Raw genomic sequence first — 15,259 nt, forward strand, 5'->3', positions numbered from 1 at the left:
GAGAGACTCTTACAGGAGGCTTTCATGCATCCAGCCTGGAAGTGGGGTGCACACGTCACTCCCACCCCGTCCCCCAGCCTCCTGTCCCACAGCCGCATCAGACAGCAGGGGCGGCTGGGAGAGCCAGGCCAGTGTGTACCAGCCAGAGGGGCCTTGCCCAGGACCTGGCTGCTGCCTTGGTCCCCCCTGAGGGGACCGGACATGGGAGACCTGCAGAGGGCAGAGCTAAGCCCAGGATTGGAGGTTAAAGGGGGCAGAATTAGCTTAGAGACAAGAAGGGATTTTCTAGTCTTTAGGCTTCTAGAAGTGTCTGGCACCTGCTAGAAGACCAGCTGTCAGGAAGAGGAAGGAGGAGACTCATCTTCACTAGAGTCCATGGGGGGCACTTCAGGGTTTGCTGGGTCTTTGTTAACAACAGTGATGCCGGTGATGATGCCTGCCCATGTCCAGAGCTTCAGCTCTCTCCTGTCCTTGTCAGAAGGTCCAGAGTAATCTGCTGGATCGAGGGAGGGCAGCAGCCCAAAGAGGGAGAACCTCGCCCTGCCCAGAGCCAGGCAGGGCCAGAGCGGACTGTGTGCCGTGGCCAGGTTCTTCCCAGCCCCGCCCATCAGGGAGGGTCTTTCAGGTCCCCAGCCCTGACCCAGAGGCTCCCCCTGAGCCTCGGAGCTCTTGACGGTGATCGGAGTTCCTGCTGCTTTACTGATCTTGCGGTCTGGGCTTACAGAGCCCCACCACGTCCTCCCTCAATTTCCTGAATCATGGATGAATTTTACTGCAGAGAGACCCAGGGCTGGTGTGAGGGGCAGGGCGGTGGTGGCTGGCTTGCAGCCTTTGTCCCCTGCCACGTGGGCAGTAACGTGATTAGCTCCGCTGGGATTCAAGTGGGCTCTCCCGAGCTGAGACGTGATACAAACCTCCAGGCTAGACCTTGTGCTGAGATGAGGCAGGGCAGAGCCCACAAGGCAGATGGTTGCCCCTGCCCCGTCTGGAGAAAGGACACCAGTCCTGTGTGCAGAGCTGGTGTGTGGCCACTGCGTACCCACAGCGCCCGACTGGCTACCGAAATTTCGATGTACTTCCATGCTGGCGGACAGCCAGCCACCGTACAAGGCTTCGGAGTGTCCCTTCCTGTCCCCAGGTTCCAGTGCCTAGGACCTCCCCTTGATCTGGACCCTGGTCCCCAGGAGGGCTTCAGCTTGGTGGTCATCAATATTTTAATATCAAGCCGGCCTGCTGTTGTTTGTCAAACCTCCAGGCGCAGCCTGTGGTAGGAAGGCAGAGCCGGGCAGCCGTGGGCTATCAGACCTGTCCCACCTGCCTCACCTTTCGATGACCTGTCTCATAGGTCACTGCTGGCACCTGGGAGCCAAGGCTCCCCCAGGCACTCCAGCAACACACAATCTGTAGCCAGTGGGAATGGGTGTAGAGACACCGCAGGTCCCCCCGACCCCACAAGGGAGCCCCCTCTGAGGTGTGTCCCATGCTGTCTCCTAGAGTACGCCCCCCCAACAGTGGGACTGAGCTCCAGGTGTCCTGCTCATGCGCACAGCCCCCTCTCCTGCCAGTGCTTCCAGGGAGGGTCACCACGTACTCGCCTCTAGCCCAGACCAGCCTAAGGCAGACTCCTAGCCCTGTACCGGCTCTTAACCAACAGCAACTGGAACAAGTCACTTTCCCCTGCTGGGCCTCTGTTTATTCATTTGTGAAATCAGAAAAGCAATTATCTACTCTGAATTTGCACTGGATTGTGGTGAGGATCACAAGAAAGGAGAATGGCTGAAAAGCTTTTTACAAATGGGAAAGTACCAAAAAATGTCTCTGCTAGTCAGGGCAGTGAATGACTTTCCTGTCCTGTTTTGCTCCCTGTAGCCATTGACTTTCTGGAGAAGATCCTGACCTTTAACCCCATGGATCGTCTAACAGCAGAGATGGGGCTGCAGCACCCCTACATGAGCCCGTACTCGTGCCCAGAGGACGAGCCCACCTCGCAGCACCCCTTCCGCATTGAAGATGAGATCGATGACATCCTGCTGATGGCTGCCAACCAGAGCCAGCTCTCCAACTGGGACAGGTGCGGTTCCAGGGGCCTCCGGCTCTGGAGTGTAGAATCCACGTTCTCTTCCTCCCGTTTCTGTTTTGCCTCTGATCCTCCGTGACCTTTCCCTCTACCTCCCAAGCTCTATACCCCATGGGGGTCTTTCCCCACTTAGCTTTCTGCCTTTCTCTCCTGTCCCCAGGCACTCCCAGCGGGTGAGCGTGTGTGGGTTGGGAGCCTTCCTTTGTGCAACACGGCCACCACCCCTGTCCTCCCCACCCTGAGGGTTCTAGAGCCAGGGCTCAATACAAGGTTCAGCGACATTTAAGGAGTACCCGTCACTGGAGCTCACTTCTGGCAGACTGGGAATCTGCCCTAGAAAAGTAGACTGTGCCAGCACACAGAGGAGAGACAATGTGACATTTATGACCACACAAAATTTCGCATGGTCCTCATCGTTGAAACCTCCCTAGAGTGCCACGAAGGAGGGGTGCCGTTGTCACGACTGCTCAGCGACACATGAGGAAGCCACAGCCCAGAGAGGGTAGAGACTAGCGTCAGGCCACACAGCTAATGCCTGCCTCCTGGGGGGCCTCCTGGATCTGCACCTATGCCAGACACTGCTGAATGCCAGACTGGGCTGAGCCTCCGAATCCTTCCCAACACAGTGTACCCGGAAGTCACTACCCGTGATTCAGCATTGGGTAGAACACACATTTTTTTAACCATCTCTGTGTAGGCATGTTATGATTTCTCGGGACCCTTCCTGTTCTGACGTTGAGATGAGGCAGCTAAACATTTGGGCGTCACCATCTGCTAATCCGGGGCCGGGAGAGCTGAGAGCTGCTCAGTTTAGAAATAGAAGTCAAGGGCTTAGCAGCTAGGACTCCGAGGAGGCCTAAGTGGGAGCCCCGCTGCGGTGGGAATGTGACAGCTAGTTACATAAGTGACAGATGAGCAAGTTCTCCTTTTCAGTCATTTGACAGATGATAGGTTGCAGCGTAAGGAGGCAGTGGGAGGGCCGGGGCAACGTTGCTATTTGGGGACAGGTTTGTGGGTTTGTTGTTGTCGATTGTTGTTATCAGGAGTTGCCAGCAAATAGAGATTAATGAAGACCCTTCCTTCTGCCACCCCCATGCCTTTCCCACCCTTGACTGTGGTCCCTGCAGCCCCTCCCCCTCTGCGCCACAGCTTTAAGGGCTCAAGAGCACTGGCCCAGGGAGGCCCACCCCGTGCTTATCACGGCCTCTCTGGAAGGTGTCTAGAACCTTTCCATAGATCCCACCTGCACTGCATTGTTGCAGGGTGCTGGGGGTGGGGAGGCATCTAACCAGAGCCCCTAAGGCAAGAGGTCTTAGCCCAGGCCGTACCTTAGCATCCCCTGGGGATGTGTTAAAACCATGCAGATGCAGAGTCCCAGTGGAGACCTGCAGAATCAGAGTGTGGGGTGATTCTACTCTGAGCCAGGGCCAAGGAGCACTCATTAGGGCTCCACTACTTGAAGTGTGGTCCCTGGACCAGCAGCATCAGCATCACCTGGGAGCTGGTTAGAACCACAGACTCTCTGGCCCGCCGAGAGGCTACTGGATCAAGAGCGGCAACTTTGCAAGGGTTGTGGCCTTGGTGGGTGCCTTTGAAAGGAGGGTCCACGAGGCCAGGGAATTTGTTGTTTGTTGTTTGGTTCTCTGCTGTGCCTGGCAATGCCAGTGCCTTGCACTTAATAATGTGTTCAAGAAATAACTGTAGGATATCGAATGAGTACAGAAGAATACAAGGGTTAAGCCAAAAAAAAAAAAAAAAAAAAAAAAAAATCAGTCCTTCCACAGGAACCCTGGGGGGTGTGGGTGGGGGCAGTCACGGGACCAGAGGGACAGGAAAGGAATGGAAAGGCAGTCTGTGCCCGACAGACAGGGGTGTGGGGCCTTGGCTCCCTCGGGGAAGGCAACTCACCATTCCGTTTGTCTGCACCCTTGCAGGTACCCTGTGAGCCTGTCCTCGGACCTGGAGTGGAGGCCGGACCGGTGCCAGGACGCAAGCGAGGTGCAGCGCGACCCGCGCGCGGGCTCAGCGCCGCTGGCCGAGGACGTGCAGGTGGACCCGCGCAAGGACTCGCAGAGCAGCTCCGAGCGCTTCCTGGAGCGCTCGCACTCGTCCATGGAACGCGCCTTCGAGTCCGACTACGGGCGCTCCTGCGACTATAAGGTGGGCTCGCCTTCCTACCTGGACAAGCTGCTGTGGCGCGACAGCAAGCCGCACCACTACTCTGAGCCCAAGCTCATTCTGGACCTGTCGCACTGGAAGCAGGCGGCCGGGGCGCCCCCGAGCACCACGGTGGCCGCGGACGCTGGGCCACGCGAGGACGAGCCGACCAACCTCTTCCTGGAGATCGCGCAGTGGGTCAAGAGCACGCAAGGTGCCCCGGAGCGCGCCAGCCCGCCCCCCGACAGCTCTGAGCGCCGCCTGTCTGCCTCTCCGCCCGGCCGCCCGGCCCCCATCGACGGGGGCGCCAGCCCCCAGTTCGATCTGGACGTGTTTATCTCCCGCGCCCTGAAGCTCTGCAGCAAGCCCGAGGACCTGCCGGACAATAAACTGGGTGACCTCAACGGCGCGTGCCTCCCTGAGCACCCCGGCGATCTCGTGCAGACCGAGGCCTTCTCCAAAGAAAGGTGGTGAGGGAGAGGGGGAGCTCCAGGCACCCCCCGAGCGGAGGCCACCCGGGAAAGCCCGGCCTGGCAAGAAGGGGCTGGCCCTCCTCCCCCGCATCTCCACCGCCCCTTGCACCCCTCTCTGCTGCCTTGGGGTTAGCAAAACACAGGAAGGATCCGAGGAGGGAGAGGAATGTCCATTTCTTAAACTGCCTTAATAACTAGCCTTTAACCTCTGGGAGCAGGTTTGAACAGGAGCCTAGTTTGGGGGTTGATCACTTTCCCAGCAAAGAGGGGGCCCTTGTTAGGTGGCGGTTTGCCGGGAAGCAGTGTGTCTTAGACAGCAGTCTGCAAGCCCGGCCGGGTGCAGAGGAATCTTGCTGGCCGAAGGTTGAAGCCGTCTGGCCAGTCTAGCCTCACGGACAGAGGAAGGACAGTGAGGCCAGGAGAAGCCAAGTGATGTGCTTACCCCTGGGGCAAGGCTGGGAGCCTGGTCTCCTAGGCTAGTGTCTGTCCACTCTAAACTGTCTTCCTCTGCTGGGGGCCCTGTGACTTTCCAATCAAAACCCTTGGTCCAAGGTGTTTCTTCCCTGCCCATCACCATCTGCCCTATCCCATCTTTTATTCAGAGCAATGTTGCTTTATATTCCAAAATGGGAAACTGAGCCAGTTTCACCCTACAGACCAACCAGATATTATCTGGTTCCTCAAGTACTTCCGTAGCCCACCTGCCACACCCCCGTTAGCTTCATCCCTTTGTGGTCTGAAAACCTTGGCTCAGATCAGACCAGTGTGGGATCTGTGGGTCCAAGAGCTCATCTTCCAGACCTGGGCACACACCTCCTCCAGAACTCCCTATGCACTTTCCTGACACATGCACGGATGCAAGGCCACGGCCCCAGCTCCCCAGGGAGTGTCCTACACAGGTGAGTTTGAAGACAGCAGTCCCAGTAACGCCTGCAGCCCAACACCCAGTCCCATACATGGAACCCACGCGCAGACACGTACAGAGCTCCTCTCCCAGCCTACCTCGGGAATTAATGTTCTTGGCTCAGATTGCGCCTTTGGAGTAAACAAGGCCATGAGGTGCCCGCCATAGAGCAAATGTGTTAGGAGAGAAGAGAAGATTTCACACGGGACCAGTCGTGCTTCGTGAATACTGACCTTGATTTTGATCATCCATTTAGCCCTGGCAGAGAGTGGTCCCTAAAGAAATGCATGGAAAGCAAGTGGCCTTGGGAGCAAGGTGGGCAGATGGGAAAGGCGGGGTGCCAACAGGACAAGTCCTCAGGGGTCAGGCACCAGCATAGAGACCCCAGGACACAGGAAGGGCTTCCAAGCAGCCATGCCCCTCGTAGCTTCAGGCTGAGTTTGGGGCGTGCACACCAGAGGTGTCCTTGCATTCAGAGCCTGGGGTAATGGTATAGGGGCACAGCAAGCCCTCTGCGGAAGCAGAGTCCATTCCCCGAAATGCTCTGTTATTCCTGCCACCGGTATTCTGCCCCGCCCAGCACCCCCAGAGATACTCACGGGAGGTCTAGCCAGTCTGCAAACAGAGGACTCCCCAGTGTTGGCCTTGGGCTGTGTTCACCCTCACCTTGACAGCACCTTAAACCTATCAGCTAACTAAGAGTTGTACATTGAAACCTGCAACACATTAGAAACTTATATTTAAAAACAAAATTAATCACACTGACCATAATTTTTAATGGAAAATATGTAAATATGAAGTGTTTGAGTTTCTTTCTTTTTCTTTTTCTTTTTTTTTTTTAATAAGACAAGGAAATACACACCGCTCCTCATGTGCCACTTGTCCTCAGAGGGCGGCTTTACGTTTTTGGTAAAGGAACAAGCTGCTGACCCTGACCAGGAGTTCATATACAATTGCTATTATAGAGGAATTGTTATAACTACTCATGTTTTCAAAAGATCTATTAAACTTCATCAGGATGGGCCAAATAAAGTTTTATTGGAACACAGAGTCCTTTATTCATCGAAGTATGCTCTCATTCATTTACGTATTATTTGATCGTGTCTTGGGCAGTGGTGGAGTCCTTGGAGCACGGCTGACTGCTTCTTGCACCCCAGAGGGCAGGGTTTTGAGGGGTTGCCATTGGCAGGGAGGGGAGTGGAAAATCTATACGGATTGGTAGTCAGGGGAGTGATTCCAGAACCGTCTGGGTCGGGCCTGGTGTCCGTCCTGTAGATTTCAAACCATATCTTGGAGTTCACCCTAATCTTTCTGAGCAAGGCTAAACCCTTTGTCTAACCCCAAAGGAGCCAACATCATGAGATTTGGAGGAGCCAGCACCCACAAATACCTCCCCGAGCCACACTTCACAGGTACCTGAGAGTCCCCTCAACGAAGTTCACTGCTTTGTAAGACTGGCCGGACATTAGCCGTGACCTCATTTGTTATTCAACAACTATAAAATAAGACAATGGAGGGGTTCTTAAAATGTGTTTCTGTCGATTTGGACTTCCCTGAAAGGCCCTTGCATTAAAAGAACTTTCTATTGGTGGGCTGCATTTGATCCAAGAGGAGCAGCCCCATTAAGGGAGTTGGGGGATTCTCTCCAAAATGGCAGCAGAGAGCGGCCATCTCTCTGCGGGGCAGAGGTGGATGAAGAGAGCACCAGGGGCGGGGCCAGAGTCCTGGTAGGACTCTTACATTGGCCTTGAGGCCCAGTTTGAGGTGCTGGTAGGTAGTGGGAAGTGGGGTTTGAGAAGCCCCAAGAGCAAACAGCAACAAAGGAAAGAAAAACTAAGAAAGGAGCACCTTGAGGTTGACCCTTGAGCATTCCAGCTTTGAGCCGCCCGGGCCCCTTGGACACGGATTTTTTATAGTGCGATACTGTCAATGTAGTTTCTCTTCAGCAATTTTCTTCTAACATTTTCTTTTCTCCAGCTGACTTAAATATTTTAAGACTGTAGCATATAATATGCATAACATACAAAATATGTATTAATCAACTTTATGTTCTGGGTGAGGCTTCTGGCCAACAGTAGGCTCTTAGCAGTTAAGTTTTGGGCAGTCAGTAGTTCAGTATGCAGATTTTCTGCTTTGTGGGAGATCGGTGCCTCCAAGCCCCATGCTCAGGGGTCAACCGTACGTCCATTCACGTATTGTCTGATCCTGTCTCCTATGAAGACGTTTTTCTACTCATAACACTTGTGACACTAATTGTGAGTTTTCCACGCCAGACGGTTCTCCGGTTCTCTGTACTCTGACATTGGACGTGGTGTCCCACCCCTCCAGATAGCTTCTGCCCAGCTTGGGGGCTGATCCGTCCAGTAAGGAAAGTCGGATGGGGCACTGGCTTATTTTCCTTCAGAGGCAAATCGTGAGACAAAAAAAAAATCAAGGGCAAGTCATTTGGGAGTGGGAGGAATGAGCTCAGAAGCTAGAGCGAAGGGGGTATGATGGAGAAGGGAAGGAAGCCGGTCACGGTGCAAGTCACCACTGTGGGAAGGAGGAAGCGTGTGAATGACAAGCCTGTGGCCGAGAGCAAACCTCCTCTTCAACAATTGTTTCCCCTTCCGTCTCCCAGAACTGCTAACACGTGGTTTACATCTTCTCCGCAGTAATTCATGGGCTTGATACTAAGAGTTTTAAATATGACTGAGAAATGCCTTTGCAGAAACAAGGACACCGGGAGCCACGCTGAGTTGGTTCAGGGCGTTGCCATGGTATCAAACATGGTCGTGCGGGTTCCAACAGCCATGACGGCCGGGTCATCACCGTCTCGAATTGGGTCCCTCAAATCAGTCTCTGAGATGGGGGCTTCTCCGCAAGTGATTGTTGGAAGGAAAGCGCTAAGAGGAGGGAGAGGACAGGAAGCAAGGCTGGGGGAAGAACGCTCAGCCAGCTCGAGGTCCCGGTAGAGACCAGCTTCAGCCTGACACCACACAGAGCTCTGGAGAATGAATGGCACCAGGGAGTTGATCCCACGTTGAGGAAAAGAGGCATTTGTGCCCCCATGTCAGCTAGTGACTGGGGACTGTTGGGGTGGAGTGGAGGAAAGAGCCCATTCAGCCAAGGCCAGTTCTCCTAGGAGCCAATTGGCAGCCAAAACCCACAGCAGCTGGGCAATGGGTCCCCTCAGCGCACCTGCTGAACGGGATCTGGGCAGGGCACCACCTGCATTGCAGGACAGTGTGCTGGGCACTGTGGGGGCAAAGAGGTGGAAATGAGAGACCACCAGAGTTGGCCCCCCAGGGAGCCCTCCAGGGCCAGTTCCAGCCCTTTTGTTACTAATTTCCCACTGTTAACAGTCCCCAAAGTCACTTCTCCACCACTGCCCCCCACCACAGAGTCCTCCGCCAAGTAACTGTCCGGAGGGGGGTTCCCAAGACCATCCCCCAGTTTCAATAATTCACTAGAAGGACTCACAGGACGCAGAAAAGCTGTCGCACTCACTCTTATGGTTTATTACAGTGAAAGGATAAAACAGAACAAATCAGCAAAGGGTCAAGGGGGGGCAGCCAAACTCCTGGAGAAACCAAGCACAAGATTTCAGGGGGCCCTCTCCCAAGAAAGTGACATGGGGACATGCTAATTCTCCCAGCAACAACATGTGACAACCAGTGAGTCTCATCCCAGTCTCGGCACCCAGGATTTTTATTAAGGATCAGTTCAGCTGGGTAGGACCATGGGACTAATGTGAGCTCCTGTGTGCCCAGCACCTCGGCCCAGGTCCAAGTGGGAAAACATGGCCTTGGCCTCAGCTGTATAATAGAGAATCCAAAGGCTCCGGAATCGCTCCCAGGAGCCAGCCAAGGGCCAGTCCTTCTGAAGATAGGCCTGAATGTACAGGGTTTGAGAAACGAGGACCTGGGAAGTGAACCCTCTTCTACAGGGTCTGTTTGTGACACATTGGATGTATTTGTGCCTCCTGCCATTGTAAAGTCACGTGAGAGTCTGTTTTATGTGAACTTTACAGCAAGGCTGAAGCAACAGAGCTTTGTATCCTGGAGATCTTAAGAATATGCAGCATTATTAAAATAATAATAAAAACATGCCTGCTGAGGCCGGTGTCAGGCAATCTAACACCTGAGATCCTTTTTCTTAGTAAATCATGGTCTGCTCGTAAGAGCCAAGCCTGCTGACAGATCAGCAAGCTAGCTAACCACTCATTCTGTCAGCGTGGCGATTACCACTGGGGGAATTACACTGCAAGCATGACAGACTGCTGTAGGAAGCAGGCATTACCAGCTCCCCCGGAGCCGTACTGGAATGCCGAGCTGAGGACACCACGGTTCTGCCGCTGAGAGAGGTCCCTGGCCACATGAAGCAAGAGGCAAGACAAGAAACTGAGGATGTCAAGAGTCAGGCTGAGCCACACCCAGCTTCGAGTCCCCACATATGGGCTCCTACTAGGTAGAATTAGAGGAGATGATGGTTTCTTTTATGCTCCAACCCGATGAGACCAAGGTGTCTGGATATTTGGTCAAATACTATTCTAGATTTTTCTATGAGAGTGTTTTCAGATGAGATTAACATTTCCAAGGTGCCTGGGAGGCTCAGTCAGTTAAGCATCTCTGGCTCAGGTCATGATCTCAGGGTCCTAGGATTGAGCCCCGTGTCAGGCTCTGTGCTCAGTGGGGAGTCTGCTTCTCCCTCTCCCTCTGCCCCACTCCCTGCTCATGCTCTCTCTGTCTCTCTCTCTCTCTCATGAGCTCTCCCTCTAACAAAAAATTAAATCTTAAAAAAAAAAAAAAAAAAAAAGATGCAGAGATGCCTGTCTGTCTTCACTGTTGCTTGAACTGAGGGCAAGCCAACTTGGGAACTGTGGGGTGACCAGGGTAATCAAGTGTTCCTAGCCACAGAGGAAGAAGAAGAAGAAAGCAGGAGACAGACAGAAGCTGCCCAAGCACAGGGCAGTTCCCTCCATCCCAGTCCCTTGTAGGGACCTGACAGTACCCCCTGCACCCGGTTTTCATTGGATCCCCCACGGCTTCCCCGAATCTTTTCTGAGTGGACTCTGTTACTGGCCACTGAAAAGAGCTTTGACTTGCCTGCCTTGTTCCGCCCTGGCCTGGCCCACAGGAGCCGTGCACAAAACCCCCGTACCTGACCCGTGTGTAGGGTCCCCTCAGTATCCATTCACACCAGCATAACATCACAGTGATTTCCTTCAAGCAGTGCTTAGACAAAAAGGAGGGCACTGAGTAGTTTTGTCATGTGAAGGGCTTTGGGAAGGATGTAGATAAAGCCCACATTTAGGCCAGAGTTGGGTGAAAAGAAACTCGAGAGAGCAATGAGTGCCCGATGGGAGGGGAGGTCTCCTCTGCTGCCCCAACCTGGGCAGGGCTGATCAAGGTCAATCAAGGCCAGGAGAGGTCCCTCTGGCTTAGCACAACACACAGGGTCTGACATTCCTACTGGGAATTGGCATTCAGAGAGACCAAGGACACCAAGATGTTGGTGTAATTAAACTTCCATCAAAATCTGTGAGCAGGAGAGTTTATCCAGCCAACAAATGTGCCCTGACCACAGGAAGAAGAGCCACAGCTGTTTTTTACCAAATGGATCTCATTAAATTAATTATATTACCCCGGACAGCTCATTCAACACCCTCAAACGAGTTTTAATAAAATCAAAAGTGTTGTAGCAGAAAGAGACCATCTAATGAATCTAATTCTTCACCCTGGAGATAAGGTTGTAGGTTCAGAGAGACTAAGTGACAAGGACAGGTCACATAGCAAGCTGGTGGCTCCTGGCTCATAAGGTACTGCTCTTCCTTCTACAGCATGATGCCTGTCTTGGGACCTGAGGCATTCATTATAGTTAGCTATCCAAAAGCTGGTTCCCAAAGCTGGGACCCAGTTCTGGTCAGTGAGAGATGAGGGATGTTTCCTGGGAAGCTTCTCAATACTTGGGTTCAAAGGGCATCTTGAGAAGAAAACCCTTTACCCTCTGCTTCCTACTTTTGAATTTGGATGCAATGCTGGAACTATGGCAGCCATCTTGAACTCATGAGGCAACAAACCAAAGGACAAAAAGTCAAACAGATTGTGGAGGTGAAAACACGGGATCAATCGAGCTCAAGTCTGTGATGATGTCATGTCAGTAAGCTGCAGAACCAGCCCTAGAACTGCCTACATTCAGACTTTTTTTTTTTTTTTTAATATGGGGGTAGAATAGACAGAGGGAGAGGGGGATGCAGATTCCCCACTGAGCAGCGAGCCCAACTTTGGGCTCGATGCCAGGACCCGAGATCATGATCTGAGCCAAAGGCAGACACTTAACCAACTGAGTCACCCAGGCAGCACTACGTTCAGACTTTTTTAGTTAAAAAACAGTAAATATCCTTGTGATTGAGCCAGTTAGTCTTCAGTTAAATTTTCTTTCACTCGTGGTAGTAGGCATCCCAGGGAATACAAGGATTATTTGAAGGTTGCTGATTCCTCCAGGATGCTGTTCTGCCTCGTTCCCATAACAGTGCGGTTTGGGTTCCCGCCGCTTGGTAGATCCTTGGTGAAGTGTTATTGTCCCGTTCTCTAAAACCTGCAGTTGGCAAACTTCTTTACACACCTGTGACCACAACGGCTGACCCCAAGGGCATATTTCTACATAGCTTTATGCCTTTTATTGCAAAGAACCTGGCTTTTCCTAGAACATATGAGCAGCAAAAGTTCCAAACCTCGAGTGCTTGGGTAGCTTAATCAGTTAAACACCCCACTCTTGGTTTCAGCTTGGGTCATAATCTCAGGGTTGTGGGATTCAGCCCTGCATTGGGCTCCCGGCTCAACAGGGAGTCTGCTTGTCTCCCTCTCTCTGCCCTGCCTCCCTTCCTTGCCCCCACCTCGCAGTCTCCTGCTTTCCCCCTCTAAAATAAATAAATAAATCTTTTCCCAAAAAGCGAGTTGTCCTGTTTAAGAAAAAAAAGAGTTCCAAACCACGGTGAGTGTTTGAGCTCTTTGGTAGACTCAACAAATAGCCAAGTGTTGGCTCTCACCCCAACCTGTCCTGGCGGGGGGAAACCCTCTTGCATTATTTATTGTGTCCTTAATCTACAGTTCTCCAGGCATCCCATGTCTGCTGCCTATTCTTTGAGATCTTTGCTAGATACTTAGCTACATTCCCCCTTTTGAAGTCCTTCTCCCTGGCTTTCCTGTCTGCTCCCATCTCCCACCTTTTGCATTTGCTGAGGATTACGACAGAGACATGGCCATCTGCAAGCCCCATTCCCTCGTGATTTCAGGTCGTATTTCCCGCAGCTCCGGAGAGGGAAGAGCCCAGGAGGCTGGGTTCCCGGTCCAGCCCACAGAGCACCGCCCTCTCCATTCTGTACTCCTGACTGGAGCCCCGCCCCTCTAGAACAGGCGTGGCTTAGAGCTCGGCACTGAACTACATAAAGAACATCCCTTTCTCCGCTCTTATTTCACCGAGGTCTCTGATCCCTCCTTCCCTTCCCATCCAAATGAACTTGCCCTACCCTTTTGAAATTCTGGTTGGTGGACCGTCCCAGCCTGCGCTGTCCAATCTAGTAGCCATGATCACACGTGGCTGCTGAGCCTTTGAGAGGTGACTGGTTGAAGTGGAGATCGGTTGTGTTAAATACACACCAGATTCAAAGACTTGGGACCCCCAAATCGAAAAAAGAATAGAAAATACCCTTATATTTTTTAATTGACTGCCTATTTTTATATTTAATATAATTGCATATTAAAATTGTAAGGTTTGATATCTTGTATTAAATAAAATATATTAGGGCTAACTCTACTTGTCTCTTTTACTTTTTAAATGTGGCTGACTAATACAAACTTTTTAAGATACGTGGGTGTCCTGCATTCTATTACTTTTTTTTTTTCTTCCCCACATTCTGTTGGATAACACAGTTCTAGAATGCTATGGGCTGATGCTGGCCTTCATCCTTTTATAATAGTATTTCACTTCAGGGTTTCCTGGGTGACTCAGTCAGTTAAAGCATCTGCCTTCAGCTCAGATCATGATCCCAGGGTCCGGGGATCGAGCCCGGTGTCAGACTCCTTGCTCAGCGGGAAGCCTGCTTCTCCCTCTGCTGTGCTTGTGCTTGTGCGCTCTCCCTTTCTCTCTCTGACAAATAAATAAATAAAATCTTTTTTTTTTTTTTAAGGTAGTATTTTGCTTCAGCGAGGGTCACTGAAGGAGTGACCCTCACAGAATTCCAGGCCCCATGCAGCCTTTGTGGGCAGATCACTTTCAGATCAAATCAGAGATGGTTTTCAAACCCACTTAAACGGCCCTAAATGAAAAAAGTCGTGTTTCTTTTTTTTTTTTTTTTAAAGATTTTATTTATTTACTTGACAGAGAGAGATCACAAGTAGGCAGAGAGGCAGGCAGAGAGAGAGAGGAGGAAGCAGGCTCCCTGCTGAGCAGAGTGCCCGATGTGGGGCTCGATCCCAGGACCCTGAGATCATGACCTGAGCCAAAGGCAGCGGCTTAACCCACTGAGCCACCCAGGCACCCCTAAAAGTCATGTTTCTTAAAGAGATACAGTAGTGTCTCTCAAGTTCTGAAGTCAAGAAGCAAAGCGGAGCTCAGGAAGGACTCAGCAGAAGCCCCTGGGGAGCCAGGAGTCACAGTTCCTCTGTTCACCTCCTTTTGCAAAGAGTTTCATGATCTCATCTCTTGGCTCAGCCGCTTTCATTTCACTTGAAGCCCTGCACCTGAATGTCCTTCTGCTTGCCAAATCGATCACTGGAGTCACCGGAGCGGAGTGGAGGATCAGGATGGCCCGCTTTCCCGATTATAGGTAATACAGTTATCTCTAGCGGGGCCAGACACTGCATTTTACATCTGGGTCTCCTGGCTCCGAGCTGCGATTTATGTATTAGACTTGACAATGAGACGAGTCTGCCTTGTGCATACAGAAGACATTTCGGCCCGAATCCGAAAGTGGAGATGTTATGCCAAGGCTGGCCACTGCTTTAATAAAGGGCAAGCCCCCCTTCCTCTCCAGGAGCTGAGCTTCTGGCTTGCAGAATCAGGCCGAAGGGGATGGAACACTCTTATGATCACTCATCATCACAAAGATCTCCATATGAGGAGGATCGTATGAGCAAAACCTCATCCCTTAAAACCTAACGGGACCTGGTGGGATGAAAAAAAGGAGAGAGGCAGGTGCCCCCCAGGTGGAACGAACAAAGCTCCACCCGATAAAAGCCTACCCGCCCTCCCACTCAAGTCCTTCCCAGAGCCCAGACGTCTGTCCCCCACTGCATCTCACTAGCACCTGCAACCATGTTACCTGGAAGGAACAACACCTTGCCCTAGCCAGAGAGCCTTCACCAGCTTACCTAGCCTGAGAGCACAGCCCGAAGAAAGGCGGGGGAGAGCTTCCTGAGGCCGGCTGGGATGGGCTGTAACAGTGTAAGCCGGCCACAGCATGTAACCCAGAACTATGCCGCCCGAAAGACACCTCTTTGCGTGGAAGGCGCTTAGGAAGCAGCAAACATAGGAGAGCGCTCTCTACCTTTCTTCCTTTCTGCCTAAAGGCAGGGTATAACTTTCCCTTTGACTGCAGACAAACTCTTCTCGGTCCACCAGAAGAATCTGCAAACTACTCCATGTGTTTCCTCCCACACAGTCACC

General features: G+C 52.2%; 1 protein-coding gene across 1 annotated transcript in view; it reads left to right on the forward strand.

Annotated features, from left to right (window-relative positions):
* Positions 1-6,655, forward strand: part of MAPK4 (mitogen-activated protein kinase 4) — a 143,462-nt gene extending 136,807 nt beyond the window's left edge. Inside the window, exons 5-6 of the mRNA XM_004777713.3 lie at positions 1,870-2,071; positions 4,012-6,655. Of these exons, the coding sequence (XP_004777770.1) occupies positions 1,870-2,071; positions 4,012-4,708 (899 nt within the window). The 3' untranslated portion in view covers positions 4,709-6,655. The remainder of the gene's footprint in view (positions 1-1,869; positions 2,072-4,011) is intronic.
* The last annotated feature ends 8,604 nt before the right edge of the window (positions 6,656-15,259 follow it).

This window comes from Mustela putorius, unplaced genomic scaffold (assembly GCF_011764305.1).
Source record: "Mustela putorius furo isolate JIRA1106 unplaced genomic scaffold, ASM1176430v1.1 tig00003858_pilon_pilon_pilon, whole genome shotgun sequence".
NCBI classification, from domain to species: Eukaryota; Metazoa; Chordata; class Mammalia; order Carnivora; family Mustelidae; genus Mustela; species Mustela putorius.